General features: G+C 37.7%; 1 protein-coding gene across 8 annotated transcripts in view; it reads right to left on the minus strand.

Annotated features, from left to right (window-relative positions):
- CPEB3 (cytoplasmic polyadenylation element binding protein 3) overlaps positions 1 to 21,805 on the minus strand; it is a 160,567-nt gene that overhangs the window by 18,698 nt on the left and 120,064 nt on the right. For all 8 annotated transcript variants that reach the window (XM_036223523.1, XM_036223524.1, XM_036223522.1 and 5 more), the window contains 2 exons: positions 15,666 to 15,780; positions 6,334 to 6,515 (listed from right to left, as the gene is read on the minus strand). In XM_036223523.1, the coding sequence (XP_036079416.1) occupies positions 6,334 to 6,515; positions 15,666 to 15,780 (297 nt within the window). The remainder of the gene's footprint in view (positions 1 to 6,333; positions 6,516 to 15,665; positions 15,781 to 21,805) is intronic.

Consider the following 21,805-nt stretch of genomic DNA (forward strand, 5'->3'; position numbering starts at 1 on the left):
TACCCATGACAGCGTATCCCATTCCCCCCGGACGCCAAGGCAGAAGAGATGCTGAAAATCACTGTGCTGGGTATCATGCAACCTTGATATTGTCAACATAGGGAAAAATTATCAAGCAGCTGATAACTGGTGAATATTAGCCATAAGATATTCAGAATGTAAGACTTATAGGGTTTATTTCAAGATGTTAACAATGTTTTCTTGGAAGTAAAAACTGAGGTATGAGTTGCATTTGTGTCATTTATTTTTTGTATTTTTCCCACTTCCTGGGTCATTTATAATAATAATGTACCATAACAAGAGTTACTGTGACATTAAAGATGCCAAACATTTTCACTAATGCTCTATGTAAAAATGTATATATGGATTCCTATATACATATGTGGAGTTGGCTCACAGTGACTTGAAAAAAGTTTAACATGACTATAAAAGTGGAAATCAAAAGCAAAACATCAAAAAAAAAAAAAGCACAGGAAAATTTCAAACTCATTTTATTAATATTAAAAAAAAAAACCTATGGACATACTAGAAAGTTCTGATAACTCGAGGTGTGCCTTGTTCTGTGCAGAATACTCCAGTTCACCTGAAAAGTTACGTGAAATACTGAAACATACATAAAACTCACTAGAGACCTATAATCTAACTCAAAGGTTCCTAACCTAGGCCTGTGGAAAGAGGACTTCATTGAAGGCGGTTTGAAGAAACATTAGGCCCTGCATGGGCAGCAAAATTCAGGGAGTCCCATGAGCAGAGGTGGCTCTGTCTTTAATTGACAGGTATCTTAAGAGACTCCAAACCACTCTTAAATTCTCCTCTGCTGCAAAATAAAGGGGCCAGGTCATGTCTAAGGTTAAGTCCAGCTTTTAATGTACTATAAGTGTCAAAGAACACTTTCTGATATTCTAAACAGCAAAACCTAAATTTCTTTATTACACAAGTGAGTGTTCTTTATTAAGTAAAAAGAGAAGGCTGTGCAAAGTGCCCTCTGGTGGACAGTTGGATATGCCAAAAGTTGATACATAAGGGCTTTCCATCCGGGTCACCTCTCTAATCCGCATCCACTGAAGAACTCGCTCATTCATTCATCCAAAAATAAATAATTAATGCATATCCACTGTGTCAAGTATTAAGTATACAGTAGCTAACATGAAAGACATATAATCACTGGTCTCATGGATTGTATAGCCTAACAGGGTAGGCTGACATTAAACCAAACATTATTTCATTATAGAAGTGCTTAAATGCCACAAAGGAATGGTAGATGGTATTATGACAATGATCTAAGGGGGAGATATAAGCTCCAATGAAGAAAAGATTCCTGAAAATATTACAATTAAGCTGAGACTTGAAGGAAAAGTGGGTATTAGACAGGCACAGGAAACAGTATGTATAATGACCCTGAAAAATAGAGAAAAAGGTCAGCTGTGACAGGTTCAAGACGAGGAAGAAAGAGCTAAGGCAGAAGAAGGGTGTAAAACACAAAGGGTCATATAGAAAATGTTAATTAAGAATTTTGACCTTTATCCTAAGAGCAGTAGAATATAATCAAAAGTTTAAAAGGGAGGAAAGACGTAATTCACATTATGACTTTAAAAAGATTACTCTGGCTAAAGTTGAATGGGAAGACCATTGGGAAGCTAGTCTAGATGTCCAGGCAGGATGAGAGTGACTCACTCCAGTAACCTTGATAAACTTTCATGGTTGCTTCCAGTCCTTGCTCTCCCATTAATCACCCTAATTTAGTCTATACATTTATTGAATGCTACCCATGTGCCAAGCACACCTATTCCGACCTCTGGGCACAAGTGGCAGAGTCAAAATCATGGCAGTTCTATAAGGAACTACCATTAAAAGCCCCTCCCACCTGTGAGCCCTCCCATTGCTAGACATACCACAGCAAAAAATTTGTTAAGTGTCGATTTATCAGCTCACTTCGACAAGTCACATAGTCTTGGGGGACTCTAATTACAGATATAGCAGGAATCAGAATTTTGACCCAATAGCCCGGGCTACCTTATTCCTGTGACTTTAAAAACTATAGGTCAAATAAGCAGGATCCCCTCCATATAACGAGCTAAATAAAATTATACAGAATAAACGCAGTGCCCCCTCGCCACTGTGGTTATTGTTCAATTGATCTTCTTACTGCATACTTGGAAGCAGTACATTAAAATACCTCTTCTTCTATTCTAAAATTGACTGTGGTGATGGTTGTACAACTATGTGAGTATACCGAAACTACTGAATTATACATTTTAAGTTAGTGATTTGTATGGTATATGAATTACATATCTCAATATAGCTGTTACCAAAACAAACAAAAAAACAATGACCCATCTCTTCCTTAAAAATACTGACATAATGGAAGAGTAATATGACAGCTGAGATGTTATACATTGACATATTTTATATTCATGAAGTCAAAAGTCTCTAAGATGGTGAGAAGAAATCAAATTATAAAGCTGTATTTTCTCCATAAACCACTCCATCTGAAAGCTTAGCAAAAGAAAAGCAATAACAACAACAACAACAATAATAAATACATAAACATATATACTCTCTAAAGAGATGTCTTTTTTGAAAAAACTTTGTTGGATACAAAAGAGGTAAGGAAAATATACCAACCAAAATCTTCTTCATGTACCTCCCACAGTTTACCTGAGAGAGGTACAACCTGGGAGCACACACCTCAAATAATCCTAGAACTTCCATGGTTCCAGGCATTGCTGCTCTGCAGGTGGCCCTCCCCCACTCCCCATATGGGACAAATAGTGAAAAGGGTAAGGGCTACGAACAGGAAGCAAGTGGCCATAAAATTCCATCTACAGTTTTTTTTTTAACCACCGATTCCACTGAATCTGCATTTAAAATGATACAGACAGCAAAGGAGGCTCCCCTGACCAGAAAGATAATAAAGGTCGATGCTATTTACAATAGTCTCAGTTTAAAGGCAACTCTAGGCTAACTCCAAAGAACAGAGAAAAAGGTTGTAGGATCTTGGAATTTGCAATAGCAAGGAAAAGGGATTGAAGGTACAAGTAGACATCTGTCCCTGACTTTTAGGATAGCAAGTTTCAAAATCTTAGCCAAGAGACTGTTGCTAAAAACTTGCAGGGATTATTCTGGGAAGAAGGCTGCACCTAATGATAGAAGTTCTCTGTAGACCATGAAGAACAGAGCCCCTGAGAAAGAAAAAAAGCATTATCTAAAGAAATACTAACGTGCTTCTATATAATGGGAGCTCTCTGGAAAGCTTTAATTTATGCTTTAGGAGAAAGAGAAATAAAAATAAAACTAGCAATGAACCTTAAAATGCTTCTATGAAGGGTGCAGTTAACAGAGGCTTAACATGCCAGAAACAACAAAATAAGGTAGCGTTGGCTATTTTCAAAGCAAGAAGAAATTAAGAAGAGGACAGAAATACAGTTTGGAGGAAGTAAATGTAATGTTCATAGAGTAGTGAAAAAGGAGACCAACTCAGGATGAAAGCTGGCTTCCACCTCTCATAATAAAGAAAATGGTCTCCATATTGGTCAGGGCAAACAAAGAATATGAGGATAGCATGGAGAGGGTACCAGACCTCCTCTGCCACTTTCAGTGATTTCCAATTCTCACACTTAGATGACTCTCGTCCCAGGGCATGGAAGGAACTGACAGGTCCCTTTTTGATACTACATGGATGGAGGGAGCATTCTTGTGACCACAACAGTCCCACTGCATATGTGTACAGTGTATTACACTGTATGTACTGCTTTCCTGTTCAATCTCTCTTCTGGGCTTCTCAACAATCTTGTGGTACACACAAGGCTATTATTACTACTGCTTTCATTATACACTGAAGCTCAGAATTTAAGTGACCTGCCTGCCCATAGTCACATAACCCACAGGGAGCAAACCAGCTCTAGACTCAGCAATCTGACTCTGGCCCAGTGCTCTTTTCACTAACCAGTGTACCTTTACACTACATCTTCGGCAGAGCAACCGGCCATTCAAGCTAAGTAATATTAACAACATCAATGTTAAGTGCATTTGTAACAATATGAATACTGTTAACCAGTAAGTGCTAGTTAAAGATCTACCCAAATGTCATAGGGCTCAGGCTGTTCAACCTCAAATCCCATTTAATCTTCAGACCGTCCCCTGGAGGGAGTTACAGATGAGGACCCAGGGCTCCTGGCGTTAGCTCATTTGCTTGGGTTCACCAGTGACTAGTAGCAGCAGAGGTTTAAATATATTGGAATCTGTTCCAGCTCCAAACTCCATACTCTTTTCATTACAACTGGCTGCTACCCTAATAGTTAATCAAGGACTACTCTAAGATACGGAAAGTATGGTTAACCAAAATACAGTGGGTAGAAAACAGTCAATGACTTTTCTGAATTCTGAGCTTAGTGTTTCAGATACTTTTTCATAGCATGGCCTATGATCATGCTAATAAAAGCAAAGCCACTTCTCTTTTTACCTAGTTCTAAGTCTTATGGGAAGAAATACTGAGGCCCTGAGCACAGCCAGGGGTGAGAGCAGGGGTAGGTAACAAAACAAATAGTATCTGAATTTACTGTGATTCTTAAAGAGGCTCAAAGATTACCATAATCCCTGGGGCAAGTGTACTTTCCTCTATTACAGAATACGCCAGGAGGTTGTTAGCGAGGAAGCAAAAGGAAGATAGATGCATTGGAAAATGGAACTTATCTCTAGGACCTACCTCCTGCACAGTCACGAGTTCTGGTTTCAGAGGGGAACAAAGAAAGCTGCTTCCATACAGATGAGAACCTAAGCCTCTCTAGGTTAAGTTTATTGCTAGGTTAAGTTTATTGGGTGCAGTAGCGGTCTAAATGCAACGGAATCTGCTGTTTCAGACAGGCACAAGCAAGTCCACCAGTAGCGATAGTTAAGGGAACTCTTCAAGTAGCACGATTTGTCAGTCCAACAAAGGTTTATCGAGCACCTACTATGGTTTCTATAGATCGAGAAATGGGTAAGCACTGGGGATGAAGAGAGAAAGAGACACACACCATGCTGATCTCGGTGGAGCTGACAGGCTGTGGGGGGGGGGGTCGCTGTTATAAAAGGGGGAGCTCGGGGTGCTGTGGGTGCTTGCAAACTAGGAATGGAATCAATGCTCTACCATCCCTCTGAGTCTCCATTAATTTAAAAGTGTTTCGAAATTCTGAAAGGGAATTATTTTATTCATTTTAATTAAAAAACATACAAACCAACACTACTTTTAAGGAGCCCAGTAATGTAGCAAATAAATTGTGTATTTTAAGCACTGGCTTTTATAATTTGATCAAGATATATATCTTAATAAAAATGTAATCTTGCTGAATATTAAAAACCATCACCAATTGAAACTTTCATTTCCTAAGAAACTTAAGCCTGCTATACAAAATCAGTCAAAGCTGACCCTAGAGAGCATAGGTAGAATTTCATAATATAACATATTTACTACTATACTTATTCTGGTCCCGTGCATCCCCCAAGACCATCCTTTGCTGAGAGCATTAATACCACTGGACAATTGCACAGGGAAGTGTTCGAAATTTGATGGTATTCTCCTACTTGCTCTTTTATCTATTAACATAGGTCCCAGATTAACACAACCTTCTATTCCCCCAAGCTTCTGAATTGAGTGGCAGAGTTGAGGTTAAAGGGATTTAAACCTATGCCTGTTCGTAAAACCAAATGAGCACACCAACTCCCTACAACCCTACCTCATGCTTCTCTTTAGATCAGAGGTAGGAAAACTGAATGCCTGCAGTGGCCGGGCAGGTGACACCAAGGAGCAAAGAAGCAAGTAAAGCACATGCATATGTGGTATGAGCAGCAGAACTACAGGGAATTGGAGAGGGGACTGGAGGGGACAGCAGCTGCCTGGTTCCAACGACTGCTACTATGTGTGGTTTTGCAATTTTTTTTTTTACAGAGAAATCAGAACTTCAAAATTTTACATACACTCCTGAATGTTAACATGAAATGTTAGTACAAGTTTGTTTGTTGTAAGAGCACCACAGGGACCAAACAGGACACCAGCTCTCAACTATCGTTAATGCACTGTTGGCATCGTCTCTTGAACAGCACTGGTTTGGTATGCTAAATTCTGCAGGGTTATTTTCATAAGTGTAACATCACCCTAGGGATGAGTGAGGTAAAAAGTTCATTAATGCCTTAAATACCAAGCATGCTCTCTTTTTCAGGTAGCCTAGATGGACTTATGAGCCAGTGTAAGGCAGAGTGGCTCATTTATGATCACGAGGTGCTTTTCCTCCCAGCGACCCACAAAATAAACTTCATTTCTTTTCCATAGCATTTACACCCTGAGCAATTGCTTACCCGTTTGTCAATGTCATTGTGTTGGAGCTGCACAAAGCGAGCACTGATGGCTGCAATATAACTCTGCTGATTGGAGAATGCCACACGGCCAGCACCTTTGGGGTACTTCAGCTCTGGGTCCGTATCAATGCCAGCATAGCAGACACCACCATACAAACGGTCCATGATCATTGCCAGTTCAACTGCAAGAAAATAAAAATAATTCTATATAAATGTTTAGAAGGCACTCTTGCCCAGGAGAAGACAGAACTATTTAGGATCATGCAGTGTAATTATGAAAGGAAAACCCATGTTAAGTATCCTGAAGAGTGTCCACATCAGTCTAACAACTCAAGTAGGATATTTAAAAATTAAATGAAAAAAATTATGAATTTACACACACACACACAAATTTACACAATCAGAACTTGAGCAACAGTATAAAAGGAATGATCTATCAGTAATCTTGTTCTAATTTCTAACTGCTTAGTCCACTGGAGTGGGCCTTGGGTAGGCAAAGTATTTCATGGTGCCCTAACAAGTTAATAAGAAACAGGCCTACTTATTGACCTCTAAAACTAAAAGCAATGACTAAAGTCACACTGCTATATTTAAGATTCAGCTATAGAAAGAATTAACTCCTCGTTTTAGCTAGAGGCAATACACTTACGGCCTTAAAGTAAATCTCTACAACTAAAAAACCAAACAAACAAAAAAGAAGACTTTCAGAGTATATGCTATCTCAACTGATAAATGTTCACACTAACCTCTCATATTCAATTTTAGTAATAATACTAGTAAGGATAATAACAGCAATGAACATTTCCTGAGCATTTGCAATGTGCCAGGAAACACTAGCTGCTACAAAGGCAGTAAAAACATCCATCCTGCACCCTGCTATAAATTCAGAGGTCTGCTCACCTGAAACTAATACAGAATAATATTAAGTGCTAAAAAAAAAAAAAAAAAAAAGGAAGAAAATATGAAAAAATGCAGAGGTCTACAGTCTTTGCCACATTTCTTCTAAATATACCTTTATGTTGGCATATTTACAAAACACCTTTTGTACAGAAATCATTTAGAAATTGGACCATTCTAAACATCTGATATTCTAAAATCATCTTCACTATAAAGTTACCATGGAGAGAAATATAGCACTTACCTGGATCCAAACTGCCTGAAGGTAATTGTTTACTTGATACTGGACGGCACCTCCTCCAGGTATGACCGTTCCTTTCAGGCCAGTCACATGGTTTAAATCCAAAAGACTTAGCCTTACCCCTGGGGAATGACCCAAGAGCCCACCTTCCTCAAACACCGACATATGGTATTTGGAAAGAAGACTAGGAAGATGGATGATGACCTGGGCCATAGCTGGTGTGTAAAGACCATCGCATAGTAGGGCCCCATGGGAATCAGTATCTGGGGAGAAGGAGAGCAACACAAGCTGGTGGGGAAGAGGAAGAACTTTGTAGCAGATACAAGGGCTGAAGGGCTGAATGGTATAAGAACCACACCAGATACTTATGAGCAGAAGGAAAGCCAGGTACTCCTGGGTTCCTGTAATATAAAGCTGTTGAGGCAGAAAGAAAAGCTATGTAGCTAAGACAGAAAGGCTGTCTTTCTACTTAACTTTTTCACAATTTCTCCCCATAACAGACTGCCTTACATTGGTGATTGTTTTCTAAGTGCCTATTTTTAATAGGAAGAATGACCTGCAACCAACAGGTAACTTTCAGGTGAGAAAAGCAGCCAGCAATCACTAAGCCCAAGAATATGTGCCATGAAAGACGAAACAGGAGAAAGACATCCCAAATATCCTATTATGACCATAATATCAGCCAAGGGAACATTGCTGATGAGTGCTCAAGTAGACCCTGACTGCAGTCTTGAGGCAGGATTCAGGAATCACATTCATTCAAAAAATGCAATAAGAGTGGTGCACATACCCTGACTATCAGTTCAGTGGGTCCTTACATTTCATTCCACAACCTCTGATGGCTCGAGGACCTCCTCAGATGGCTAATATTATTCCAGTTACAGAAACCAAGAAACTGAAGGGAGAATTAATTAATTACAGTCATTAATCAATTTCCCTTATTGGTCAAAAGGGCCTAGTGAAATAAGTAGCCTCAGGACTTGGAAATTAAACGCTAATTTTCCAAAGACCCAGCTCTGGAATGGAATAAGAGAGTAAACACCTCCTCAGCCTGGTAAATGGGCAGGAGAAAAATGCTGGCAAGGAACTGAATGGCACTTGTCTTCTACTCTTAGGAAGAACTAAAGAAAGTGATTTAGAAAGAAGGTCTACCAGTTGTAAACTTGAAGATCTAGCTGAGGAGGAGGGTTATACAACCACAGGTTCTTCTATAGAATAGTGGTCTCCAATGGAATCTTAGGGATCCTCAGATGACAGCAAAGTCACCTTCCACAAGCACAAACATTCCATTACTTCGTAAATCTAACTGCTGGAAAATCATCTTCATGCGCCAAACATTACGTCATGACTGATGTTGCTGGCAGTTATATACTTTTGATAGGAAGCAGGAAACCTCATTCGCTTATGCTTTTATAAAAACTAATTATAAATAAATGATTTCCACTTCTAAGCTTATATACAGTCATTTTCTTGGCCACCGAAAAGTCTGTAGACATTTGTAACCAATGAAGTCTCACTCTAGTGAAGGGCAATTTGTTGAGAAGCTAGAAACAATCAAGGCAACTAAAGAAAGTTTTTTTGGGGAAGAGTATGAAGATTTCCTATCTCTCTTTCTATACTAACCTGTATTTTAACTACCAAAGGTTTAATACTGTGATCATCCTTGAAGAAAAGTAAATAATAGTCAAACAACTGGTGTTTGTATTTCGTCCTTTACTCAATTAGCAAGTCTTCACTAAAAGCACACTTCCTGTAGGCTAACTCAAACACCAGAGGGATATCACTTAAGTTCTAAATAGTTTCTAATTATTGAGAAAAGTAACCATTTGGTAAAAAGAGCTTTAGGGAAAAAAGTAATTCACCCACTACATAGGTGACTAACAGAAACACAGAGCAAACCTTCTTCAAGTCCTATAATTTTTCAATCTGAAAAAAATTTTTATATAGAAGATACAAATTCACCTACAGATGTCAGAATGTACAACCACTTTTGGAGATTAGGTTTTAAAGGATTCTTTAGAGTATCATCAGTTAATGAAGGAAAATCCAGTATAAATTCCCTTCCCCTGATGCAAGGGGAAGCTGAGCCAAGAAGGGGCCAGCATTTTTGACTACTTGGGACGAGAAGAGGAAAGTAGAAGGCAATAAGGACATGGCAGAAGTCAACTAAAGTCTTCATAGGTTTATCTATATCTTGTAATCTCATCTCTGCTCATGAAATGTGAGCTCTTGATCAAAGATGTATCTTATCTGGAAAATGTAGTCAAACTACCTACTGAACTTGTTACAGTGAATGAATCTTCATTCTAAACCATCCTCTGTAGAGGGCAAGGACAGTGTAGCTCCCAGAAGCATGACGTTAACATTTAATTTGAGGAAGATGAGGCTACCAGAGCAGGGCATACAAGTGGAGACCAGAATTCAGACAGACGGAGGTAACAGCAGGCAGAGACAGAGTCCATGAGAAAGTCAGGAGACTCCAAACCACTTTAAATTTTTTCCTTCCTTATCCAGATAGTGTTCACAGGGTCTTTTTGGTCACCACAGGGGTGGGAAATTAGCAGGTCTGATAGCTATATCCATGGACATTGTGCACTTTGGATAAGATGCTCTGTGTTCCTAAGACAACTCAAGTGATCTCATGAACCACTGTTCCATGATAATAGCAACACCACTATAAGTCTGACCCACACAATGGCTCTTGTGATCAGCTTCCCTGTGCCACACACTGAGAGGGAAACGAGAATACTGCAATCGTGTGTAGCATACAGCATTCCCATGAATTCCTCTGGGTTGTGGTGACTATGCCTTTGAAGTTGATCTGACCTCCAATTATGATTCTTTGGATTTGCTCCTGATTCTTCACAGAGATCTGAAAGGGACTTTAGCTCGCCAGAGAGGGAATCGTGATGCCTCCCCCATCCTGCCCCACGCCAGGGTCATGTTCCTACCATTTAATTAGATTTCAAAGTCAGCCATAAGGCAATGTCTGGGATACTATGAGAGCCAAAGGTGGTAGAGCAGGAATGAGGATTCTTGAGGGAAATATCAACACATTCATCTTTCATTCTAAACTGTGAGTCTAGAAGCCATATTTCTTCTCTTTGGCAGTAAGAACAAAACAGACAGAAAAGAGGTGTAATGTACCTCAGGATGATGAAGAGGTCTGGACTTCTGAAAGAAAAGAAGATTCAACCTGAAGGTGGACTTTCTAGATTTCCCACCATTGTCAAATTGGTTCACAAGGGCAGTTCACGCATCTTAAGTGGAGGAAAATGTGCTCATAAGCTTCCATTCTGCACCAGATGTTGGGAAGTTATGAATATTTTCAAATAACGGTATGAACCACCAACTAAGTCAGAGAGATAATGTGTTTAAATTGATTAAAATCAGACTAGTACTACTTGGCTGTTAGTACTGTTACAGAGACAAAATTTCAGAGCTCACTAATAAAGTAGCTTCCTTCTGTGGAAAGAGTTCCAAACGTGATGTTTGGAGATCTGAGTTTGAATCTTGGCTTTTTTACTTATTGTGGCCTTGGTTCATCACTCCCTTTGAACTCTGCTTCCTTGTCTCTAAAATGGATTCTATCACTTACAACTTCACAAGGTTACCATGAGGATTAAACATACATGAGAGCTCCAAGCACACTGGTGAGCACAAAGTGGTGCTCCAATGTTTAGTTTTGCTCAGGGCTTGTTTTTCTCTCTACTTATAAATCTTTGCTCAACATTAACTTGGCTCGGTTTCTGCTCCTTACACACCAATTCATCCCAGTCTTACTTTGGCTTTATATTAATGTTACCCAACCTGCCACCGATATGGCAAAGTTAGACATCATCTGCAGGGGAGGGTTTGCTTTTGGTGGTGGTGGGGGGCGGGCAGAGAACACAAACGTACTAACATTAGAAATTCCTTAACCTGAAGGGCAATGCAGTTAACAAAGTTGGTATGCCAAATCTGGGACAACTCATACTAAACTTGGGACCTGGTAAAAGAAAGAGCTTCTACTGCTGAGAAACTTGATTTAAGATGATTTCTGCCTGCTACCACTTCATAGAACAAAAAAAAAGGTTATGTTTATAATACTTCTATTTCCTAAATCACAAATCAGAATGTGATTCCTAATGCACGTCAAGTACCAGAATGCCTGTACAGAACATCTGAAATAAATGCTCTTGAAAAATATAGGACGTATGTTCTCTAGATGTATGCCATATATCACTTAATATTTATCTAAAAAGTTTTTTTTTTCCTCTACAGAAAAGCCACCCTCACAATAGTCAGAAGGCAAAAAAGTCAAAGAAGGAAATTTTAGGATTCATCACAGAATATTAATAGGGGGAAAAAAAGACAGGAAAGAATTAGCAGAGCAATAGTTAGGAAAAATGGGAGACCCCAAGATGACAAGCAAACTATATGTAGGCTTCAGGGACTCGGATAAACATCTCTCAAGATACATCTGTTCTGCAGGACCTAGTCAGATAAACTGTCAGAAGGTAGGCATGAAGTGGAATAGCTCATATGCCTCTAATCAGAGAGGACAGCTGAGGGCTTTCCAAGCCTGAACAAAGTTGGAAGTAGATAGGTCCCAAAGCTTGATCACTGAGGCAGTACTCAAATTAGACATCCAAGCCAAGAAGGTAGAGTCAGAGAATACTCCTGTTTATAAACTGCAGGGGAGAGTACAAGGACCAACATGTCACTCTCTACTTTTCCTGGTGGCCTCCTCACAATCCCCAAGTGTGGCACATATTTCCTCTAAGAGCAAAGACGTGCATTCTAGAGAGGTCCTAATGCCACAGAGACATGCAACAGGGCTGTTTCTGTACAGAGATTCAGGAAGACACGCAGTTTGCATTACGTGAACGAAGAGTGAAAACATGTTGTTCTTCCAGACAGACAGCCTACCCCTTTCTCTGTACTCTCTCTGAAGAAAAATGAAAATTGTAGCCACATGGTGGCATGGTGAGACTACCTATAGACTTTCCCAGCATGTGGGTGGGAAGAGGTGGGGAATGGAAGAAGAGACCTGAGAAACACCAGGACTTCAGGCAAACTGTCCTTGGTTTGCCATTGTCACTGACAGGAGTGATGGAATGGACAGGAGACAGTAGAAATGTGTTTTATTTGACCTAGAGAAACTAACAATCAGGCAACCTAGCTTTGAGTGAACTCATCTCAATTTCTTCATTGATGTTTTCTCACTTTCGGGTTAATTTTTCTAGGCCTGTAATTTTTTTTTTTTTTTCCAATCTGAATTTTAAAAAGGAAAGCTTGTCAAAGGACCAGAAGCAGCAGCTTAAACTCAGGGTAATACTGCTTAAAACAGGTTGCCTTGTTTATTTAAAAGTGTTTATGTATTTCTGTTTGGTGGGCTAAGGACTATATTTATAATGACTAATGATTATGGTCCTGTCTTACAAGGGGAAATATCTTCCCAAGATAAATAGCTTCACAAGATCCGAAGGAATAAATCTTGAGTGATAACATTTTAGTCACTATACCATGTGACTTTTTGGCCCAAGATAAGGTGACAAGCAATTTGGACACCTAAAATTCCACCTGTTGAGTACTGTCACCTATATCTTGTCCAGGATCACCCTGTATATCATGCCTGAAACAGTTTTAAGAATTTTCAGAATTCCATAACCACAATACCCGCTGGAAACAATAAAAAATGCCCTGAAGTAAAGACCAAATTTGAGGAAAATTTTGTTAAAGAATATAACAGCATCCAATTAACTGAACTAGCATGCTATTAATAAATTTCACATTTTCTTCTGTTCTGAAATCTCTGACTCTGTAGATGATGACCTGTTTACAATGATGGTGAGATGTTCAATCAATTTGGTATGACGTGTACTTGCTCAGTGCCAGTCTCACAGTGGATGCTCAATAAATGTTTATTGTTCAAGTGAACTGCACTGTATTCAATTTAAGATGGTCTAGCAAAGTCACAGTGAATTCTTTTAAAAATAGCCTTCTATTCCAAGGCACACACCAGTCCACAAAGCTCAGTGTGTTCCAAAGAAACCCAATTCTATGCACATAGATAAAAGCTGCAGATGTTAACTCTTTGTATTTAGATTACATGGCATCCAATCTGGAAGTCTTGGATAGACAGTAAAAACTACAATTATGAGAGGTGTTGGCATAGAGGAACATTTCCATTAGACAAGGTAACTATAGATCACTAGCCACATAACTATAAAAATAAAACTTTAAAACAAAAAATTTTAGCTTAGTTTTTAAAAAAGAGACAACTTCTAGGTAGAGAACATAAAATCCCATTTTTGATGAGAAAATTAAATATAATTTTTGTCTAATCCTAGATCTTACAACATCTTGTAGACAAAGATGTTAAAGAGAGAATAGAATTCAGCATCTTGGGTCTCCTGTCCTGTCATGTCACTGTGATCTTAAAACTAGTGTGAAAAATGGATCTTTATAGGATTTACAAAGAGAAAGTTATATAGAGGCCCTTACCTACCTTTTAAAATCACTAAAACAGGAAGAATAAAGAGTGAGTGATAAAAAAAGAGAATTTAATTTATAAACTATTATGTCTGTGACTTAAAAATAGATATAGGAGCTAAAATTAGTTGTTATTTTTTAAAACTGTGGGACTTTTTCTTTCAGAATTTTTTTTTTCTCGGTTTCCTGCCTAGGAAAAAAGGAGAGGGGCTAGAATATTAAAACTAATTTGTGCTTGCAATTAAGTTGCAAAAAAGAATAGCTAGAATACTAGCAATGAACATCCATCTTTTGGGTAAAATACAGATGTAGTTAATAGACATTTGAAGGGGATTTGTCTCCTCCTCCACTCCTAAACATAACACTAGTTTGAAAAAGTCAGGAATAATCCACACTGCCCTCACCCACATTTTCTTTTTTAAAGCACAAGCAGTTTAGGAACAAAGGGCTGCATCTGCCCTCATCTAATAATGCTGTTCATGTTTGATTTAGCCTTTCCTAGACTTTATTCTCTGATGGTAAATCGTGGAAGGGGTGGGAGAATCTCTGCTGCTTTGCTTTCTTTCGGCATTGTTTTCCATGAAAATGAGAATAAGACCCAAAAGATATCTCCTTTTCTGATATACCACCAAATGGAATAACGAACATATCTTTATATAGGCCTAAAGTTATCTTTTGGACTAGACTGCAATTGAGATTGAAATAAATGTTAGAACTGTTGAGGACTATTCAGAATTAAGAACTCATCAAAGTCATAGAGCCAAATAGCTATAGGTATATTTTACATTTTGTAATTCTGTTTTCACAACTTGATTTTAATGATTTCTGCTTCTTTTTTAGGTAGAACCAAGTCTACTTTTTACAAATAATGTAGAGATAATGTTGCACATTCATAGCTACAGTGCAATGGCAACCTTATTTTTTCATCTTACTTTTAAAAAATAAACTCAATTACTTTAAGCACTTTAAAAACTTAGTCCCTACAAATAATTTTATTATATTACACTGGCAATAACACTGATCCATAACTGATTAAATTTGTCTTTGGATTTAAATATTGAAGTCACGAACTCAGCATCACTTCAAATGCCCCAGTCAATTATGATTCTGCCCAATCTCAGCAGACATAATTATTTCACCACTGGAAAGAAACTTAAAAAACAAAATCAAAAACAAAAGACAGGGAAGCTTTAAAAAAAGTCATAATAAAGATGCCTAAATACATAACTCATTTTTCAGACTGCGTAAGAAAAAACAGGAACCTGTTATGCTTGGAAATAGTTCCGTTTGATTCCCAGTGACACAATTTCCAGCAGTGATTTGGCTCGTCACTGAGTGGGCACATAGCTGTACTGGACGGATTTTCGATGGGGTGACTTCTTTTCCCATCATACATAACAATGCTAACTGGCATAAGAATGCACACTGCCAAATGTATTATTATTTTTTAAATATGTGGTTGAATAGAAAAGCACTAAATAGAATTCATCCTTTCAAAATTACATTTTAATAAAATTTACTCTTGCACCATAAGGAAATAGAGCATTTTGGGAGAAAACATTTAATTTTGAAAGAGTCAACTCAGTGAAACTGACATGACAGCCTTCTTTTTGGAGATTGTGTATAATTGACTGGAAGCCTAGAAAATACTGAAGACTAAATGCATTGGGAATTTTGTTGTTGGTTTTGTTGTTGTGGTGTTACTATTTCCACTCACCAGCTCGAAGGGGTCGTGGAACTCCCCCAACAAAGATAGTTTTTCTGGGGTCCAAAGGCTGAGAACCATCCATTACAAAGTCACTGTCACTTAGGTTCCATGGTCGAATTTGCACCTGAAAAAAAGTTGTTTACTTGGTCCTTACTTCATTTCCATCAACCCCAAATGAGAATAAGGTGACTAAAGACAAACCCACTGATTTGTGCATTTTACAACATACACAACCCAAACAAAAATCCAGTTATTAGTTAATGTAATCTGCATTAAGTGCCGTTCAATAGAACTTTTGGGGAATCTACTTATAGATACTACACTCAACTCTAGACATAAATCATGAAACCTTCAGAATCACTGGTGGCTTAAAAAAAAAGTAGTCTTTTAGAGACAGATTCTGAGTTTTGAATCAGATCCATTTTAACACATGATAGACTGTCTATAACCTGTCACAATCTAGCACTTAGCTTTTTAAGAGTTCACCTAAAGGAAGGGAACAGGAATAGAAATATTTTCTAAAAGTTATCTGTAGGTCTGGATTTTAAATTATCACCTCCTAAAATTAAAACATTTATCTTTCAGCAATACGATTTAACATAGATGAACACTCATCAAGTAAGCATGGAATTACCAGCAATATCAAATCACATGGAGTTAGCTACTTTTCATTTATCTGACTTTCCTAAACAGTGTGGTTAAAGGCAAACCTAGAAATTGAAGTAAATTTTCAAAGAGTAGAGAAGGATATCTTTATGACATATTTTTTTTTCTATTTGTTAATATCTCTTGACTGGAAATCTGACTTCCTGCTTGTAGTTTGTACTGTTTACCATATAATAAAAAATAAGGTATTTCATCAGAATCTGAACCTTAGAACATATTTGTTTTGATTTGTACCTGAATTTATGAAAGAAAAGCTCAAAACAAAACAAAAAACACAAAATACCCTCCCATATTGAAAGGTGAGTTTCAGTACTGCCTGAAAACCAACCACTTATGCAACTGGCCATGTGCTCTAGGAAGTGAGCTATGTGTAGAAGCCTGTGTCCATCCTTAGAAATATGCCTCTCCTTTCTCCTCACTGATTAGGCTAGGAAACAAAATAGTTGAGTTTCATTTCCTTAGTATCAACAACATTCTTCATTTTCCCCATTGCCCAACTGTCAACACTTAATGCAAAGAAACACATAATTCCTTATGTGGCTTGGTTTATATCCAGGAGTACTCCCATTTGAAAGGTAATAAATCTGCCAGTTATGCATTCGAAACACTTTGAATCAACTCTGAAACTGGCATTGCTCAGAAACAGTTTACACATTCCTTATGGTTGATATAAAATTTACCCTCATCTAACTTTTTGCCTTTTATGACACTGTTGCCTTCGCTAGGTTAGCCAGAAGCCATAAAAAATCTCCATTTCTTTTCTAGATCCTGAAAACATGGACCCATCTGCAATTCAGTAAACATTCAGGCATTGGCTCTACCTTTATAGCATTAAAAAAATTCTGTTCTTTCCTTGTAAAATTTGTTCTGTTTGATTAAAGTATCATTTCTTTGACATTTACCACAAAAGCGGATTCATTAATACCATACATAAAACACCACTTTTCAATGCCCTATACAGGGTGATCAGTTCATAAGGTATATAAATGTCTAACCATTATGTTGAACACCTGAAATTAATATACTGTATGTCAACTGTAATTGAAAAATAAATTAAAAAACAAGAACAAAGCCAAAAAATGCCTTCATGAGGGCCCATTATTAATTTTTAATTAAAAACACAATTTCCTGATACTGGAAGAAAAAGAATTCGCATGTCACACACAAAAAAGTAGGATATATCTTTTTCTACACATAGAGCCTCTCTTCTAGTCTTATCCCTACTATAGTAGTTAAGGCAGCTTGAGGACCTGGTAAGATAATTCCAGTCACTTGACAATAATTGAGTTTGATCCTGAATTACTTTGCTTCACAAATGAAAACAATTCCTGTGCAGAAAATGCAACCTTCTACAATAGTTGTAGGTAACTGTTGCTCAAAAGAACTCTGCAGAAGATCTCAAACTTTCTGATTGAGAGTTTTCATTAGTGTCTCATCCTCTATCCCCCTCCAACCCCCCTTCCCCTGCCCCTGTTTCCATCCTCGTATCATTACGTCACACACAACCCATTCCATTATCCTATTCTTGGCATTATAGATTAAGGAAAATGCTCAAGGGACAGTAATGATTAACTCTATTCATAAAAACCCACATTTCCCAGCTGCCACCAGAAAACAGCTCCTCAGAGCTCGTACCACTACAGAATCAGAGAAATGTCAATATAGGCAAACATCAGCACACTCTACACTCTAAGTAAAAGTAATGTTGTCCTGTTTGCCCTGAAAAGTTCACATCTTGATATCGCTCTGAAATATAAGCCCACTCTCATATAAGGCTTGTTCTCCATCTTCTAAGGTTTATTCTCGGAGCCTGATATCCACGTTCTATCATTCTGACGTACTCTTTGAATATATTTTCTATTCTTTTGAATATATTTTACACACACACATATATTTCTCTACTTTTCAAATGCCATACTTTATAAGCTGACTCAAATGTTTTGTAGAAAGAGGCAGAACATAAATAAAAGGACTACTTTTTGATTCTGTTTCTTTATTAGTTCTGAGAACAGATGAAATTAGAATTCTGTCCTAATTCAACATAAATTTATGCAGTAATACAACTTTTACATACACAGGGATCTGTATGTGTGTGTGTGTGTGTTGTGGGGGGAGGACTCTTCCAGTATGTTGTCACATAGGCTATACAGGCTATACTGTGGGAAGGAAAAACCTCAACATCCAGAGGACAAACATAGGGATGTCGCCAGACGGTAAAGACTTTAAATGAGCCTAAAATTGATTCCAACGCTGATTCTTCTTCCTGAAGAAAACTAACCACATTTGCTTATAAAAGTGTCTCTAGGAAGAGGTATCACCCACAAGCCCTTCGGCCACGCTATGTCCTTACAGCATGGGTGACACAAAACCAAATGTCTGTAGGGCCAGACAGGTAGCATTATTGTGTCAAGCCCCAACGACAATGGTCCTTTTAAAGGAAGCAGACAATTCTCAGCTCCAGCAAGTAGTTATAATTCACAAATGTGCTGTCAGACTTTCGCATTTTTCAAAAGTAGCTAGAATTTTATGTGCAACTTCAAGATTTTAAAATATTGGGAATTAATTCAAATGTTAAAATCCTTGTACAGGCTAAACAAAAATATCTGCAGGCCAGATCTATCCTGTGGGCCCTAGTCTGTGATCTCTGGCTAAAAAGGTGTTTAGTCACCACACAGCTCACAATGGAATGTTGTGTTCTATAAGCCCTTATGAGAGAAAATACAAAATGGGTTTTCTTTAGTTTCCTTTTAAAGCATGTATTCCTACTGAAGCTCTGGGGAGAACCATGAAACCTACTTTTGGCTAAATTATTTGTCTTCTAAATTCTTATCTCCTGAATTAATAATCCACTTTGTATAACTGCTTATCTTCGAAGGCAAAAACCAAACATATAATTTGGCTATATAAATATACCAATTTATACCATATAGTGGCTTTAACAGCCTTTAAGAAATCTAAAAGAATGTAACATTAATGATATTAACAGTTAGTACTGAAAGCACTAATTTTTCTTTTTAAGGTTCCCAAAGGGTGGTTCTGCCAGAAAAGTTATAGACTATCTATTCTTTTTTGGAGCTTCATGACACACACTGGTGTTTATTAATGAAAGGTTCTAAGAAGTTCTATGAGGAAGAAATCTGTTCAAATGTTGTTTAACCTAGCATTGCCAAAATTACTTCTATAGAACCTATCTTTTGCATAACACCTATTAATATCTATGCTTTGATATATCAAAATATAGAATAAAGTTGAAGTAATTGAACTTTTCCTCACTTATTTCCTGCTATTGCTCTAAAAGGGTTGCTTCTATAGCTATTAACTTCAAATGGTTAAAAGTATAGTAAATTTAAATAATAGATAGCTGTTCGAAGTTTTCTGACTAAACTACGCAAAAGAGATATTACCAAATAATTTTGACTATTTTGTTATAAATATAAAATATCTAATTATAGCTCTATATAGAAACTAAAATTACATCCTAGTAAGAACTAAATGTCATTAATAATAGGGATAAGATGAGGCCAGGTGCTAGGGAAAAAAGTTAAGAAATGCAATATGGGTCACTTATTTTGACAGGAGACTATAAGATAACACTATTTCCTTAAAAGAAATTTTCATTGAAATTTTGCAAAAGTCTCTAAATGAAAATTAAATGTAAAATGCATTTGACTGTATCTTTAATAATAGGATAAGAGAAAACACAGTTTTAATAACAGTTTTAAACACAAATCTTAGGGTTTCAAGTTTCTGAACATTATCAAGCTTCCCTATAGCTCTAGAATCTTCTCAGTTCAGACAACTATTTAAAATTTAGATACTCATCTACCAATAAATAATGCTATCTTGAGCTCATTTTGAACATCTCGCCCTATATTTTATTCTTGTCTGGTCATCTCCTTAGGTTACAAACATCTGTCACATGACCATCCTACTGCATAGTGCCTTCCTTTACATCTGTTCATCTCAAGGTAGCTCCAAAAAGTAACAAATCTGTTCAGAGTCAATAGTGCAATCTGGTGGCCAGCTCAGGAAACTACCTAACCAAAACAAACTCCCTGTCGTTTGTTCTGTTTCTCATAAATTTCCCATAAAGCATGTGGGTAAGCCTCCCCACACCCCTTTTTCCTTTTTCCTCTTTTCAATACTCTTCAAACTCCTACTCAAGCTCTTCAGGAAAAAGCCTCCATTTTTCTCTCCCTAATCCTACAATCCTTTCAATCCACATGAATCAGAAAAACAATACTGCAGAACTATCAGGATTGCTCTCCCCAATGAGCGGCAGCATCCCGGCTCTTCTGACAACCAGGATGAGTCAGCTAAACCTAGGTCCGCTGACATACAGCTGCAACAGCTCAGCTGCAGTGGTAATGAACTCAGACCCACTCCAGCTGTCAGCAATTCTATTTTAAGCATCACAGACCTCACTGAATGACTGGAGTGCCCCAAAGTATCACAAATAAACTAGTTTGTGGTTTGTGAGACATCTTTATCTCTTCCATAGTATAAGGGTATTATTATTATTATTATTATTATTATTATTATTAACCACCAAAACTAACAGCCACAACAGCAATAATTGTGGTTTGGACTCTTCAAAGTACATTTGTATTTGGTATCTCATTTCAACCTAATTTTTACCACATAGCTCTCTAATAAAAAGGTCAGACAATTTCCAGTTTAGATGCTATCTATTATTCTCAAGTGCTGTCCTCTACCCAGTGGAGAAGGAGATACCCTCCCGGTATATTCTAGGGGTCATGGCCAGAAAGGAACCCAATAGCTGATCAGACATTGTCTTGATAAGACTTAGTTACTCTGGGTAGCTCTGGAGCCTCCAGTCAGAACTCTACGAGGCCTCAAAGCAAAAAGCTGTTAAGTCTCACACTCAGACTATTCCTCCCATTCCTTAGAGACAAGTATAGCCGTGTGTCCTTTAATGATGGGGATATGTTTTGCAAAATGTGTTAGGCAATTTTGTGATTGTGCGAACATCATAAGTGTAATTAGACAAACCTAGATGGTACAACCTACTACTGTAATTGTATGTGCTGTATTTTTATACGACTGGCAGTACAATAGGTTTGTTTATACCAGCATCTCCATAAATGTGTAATGTGTTGTGATGTTATGATAGCTAGGACATTATCAGGTGGTAAGTATTTTCAGCTCCATTATTATCTTATGGGATTACTGTTGTATATGACCAAAATGTCATTTTGTGGTGCACAACTGTAGATCCAAGACACAACTGTAGATCCAAGAGAGTCTCATCAAAATCAGGATTCTTCCTAGACAGGGAGCCAAAAGTAACCCTGGGAAATTCAAGCTCTCCCAGGATGCTCCACTACCAGGATGGTCCACCATTAGGGACAGGAAACAGTCCAGGAACAAAAAGGAAACCCTGCCATTTAAACCAAGTTGCATAAACCACAGGCTTACAGTCCCCTCTCTAGGACCCTCAGTTACTGTTGAACAATTCAAAC

Source organism: Rousettus aegyptiacus, unplaced genomic scaffold (assembly GCF_014176215.1).
Source record: "Rousettus aegyptiacus isolate mRouAeg1 unplaced genomic scaffold, mRouAeg1.p scaffold_m13_p_6, whole genome shotgun sequence".
NCBI classification, from domain to species: domain Eukaryota; kingdom Metazoa; phylum Chordata; class Mammalia; order Chiroptera; family Pteropodidae; genus Rousettus; species Rousettus aegyptiacus.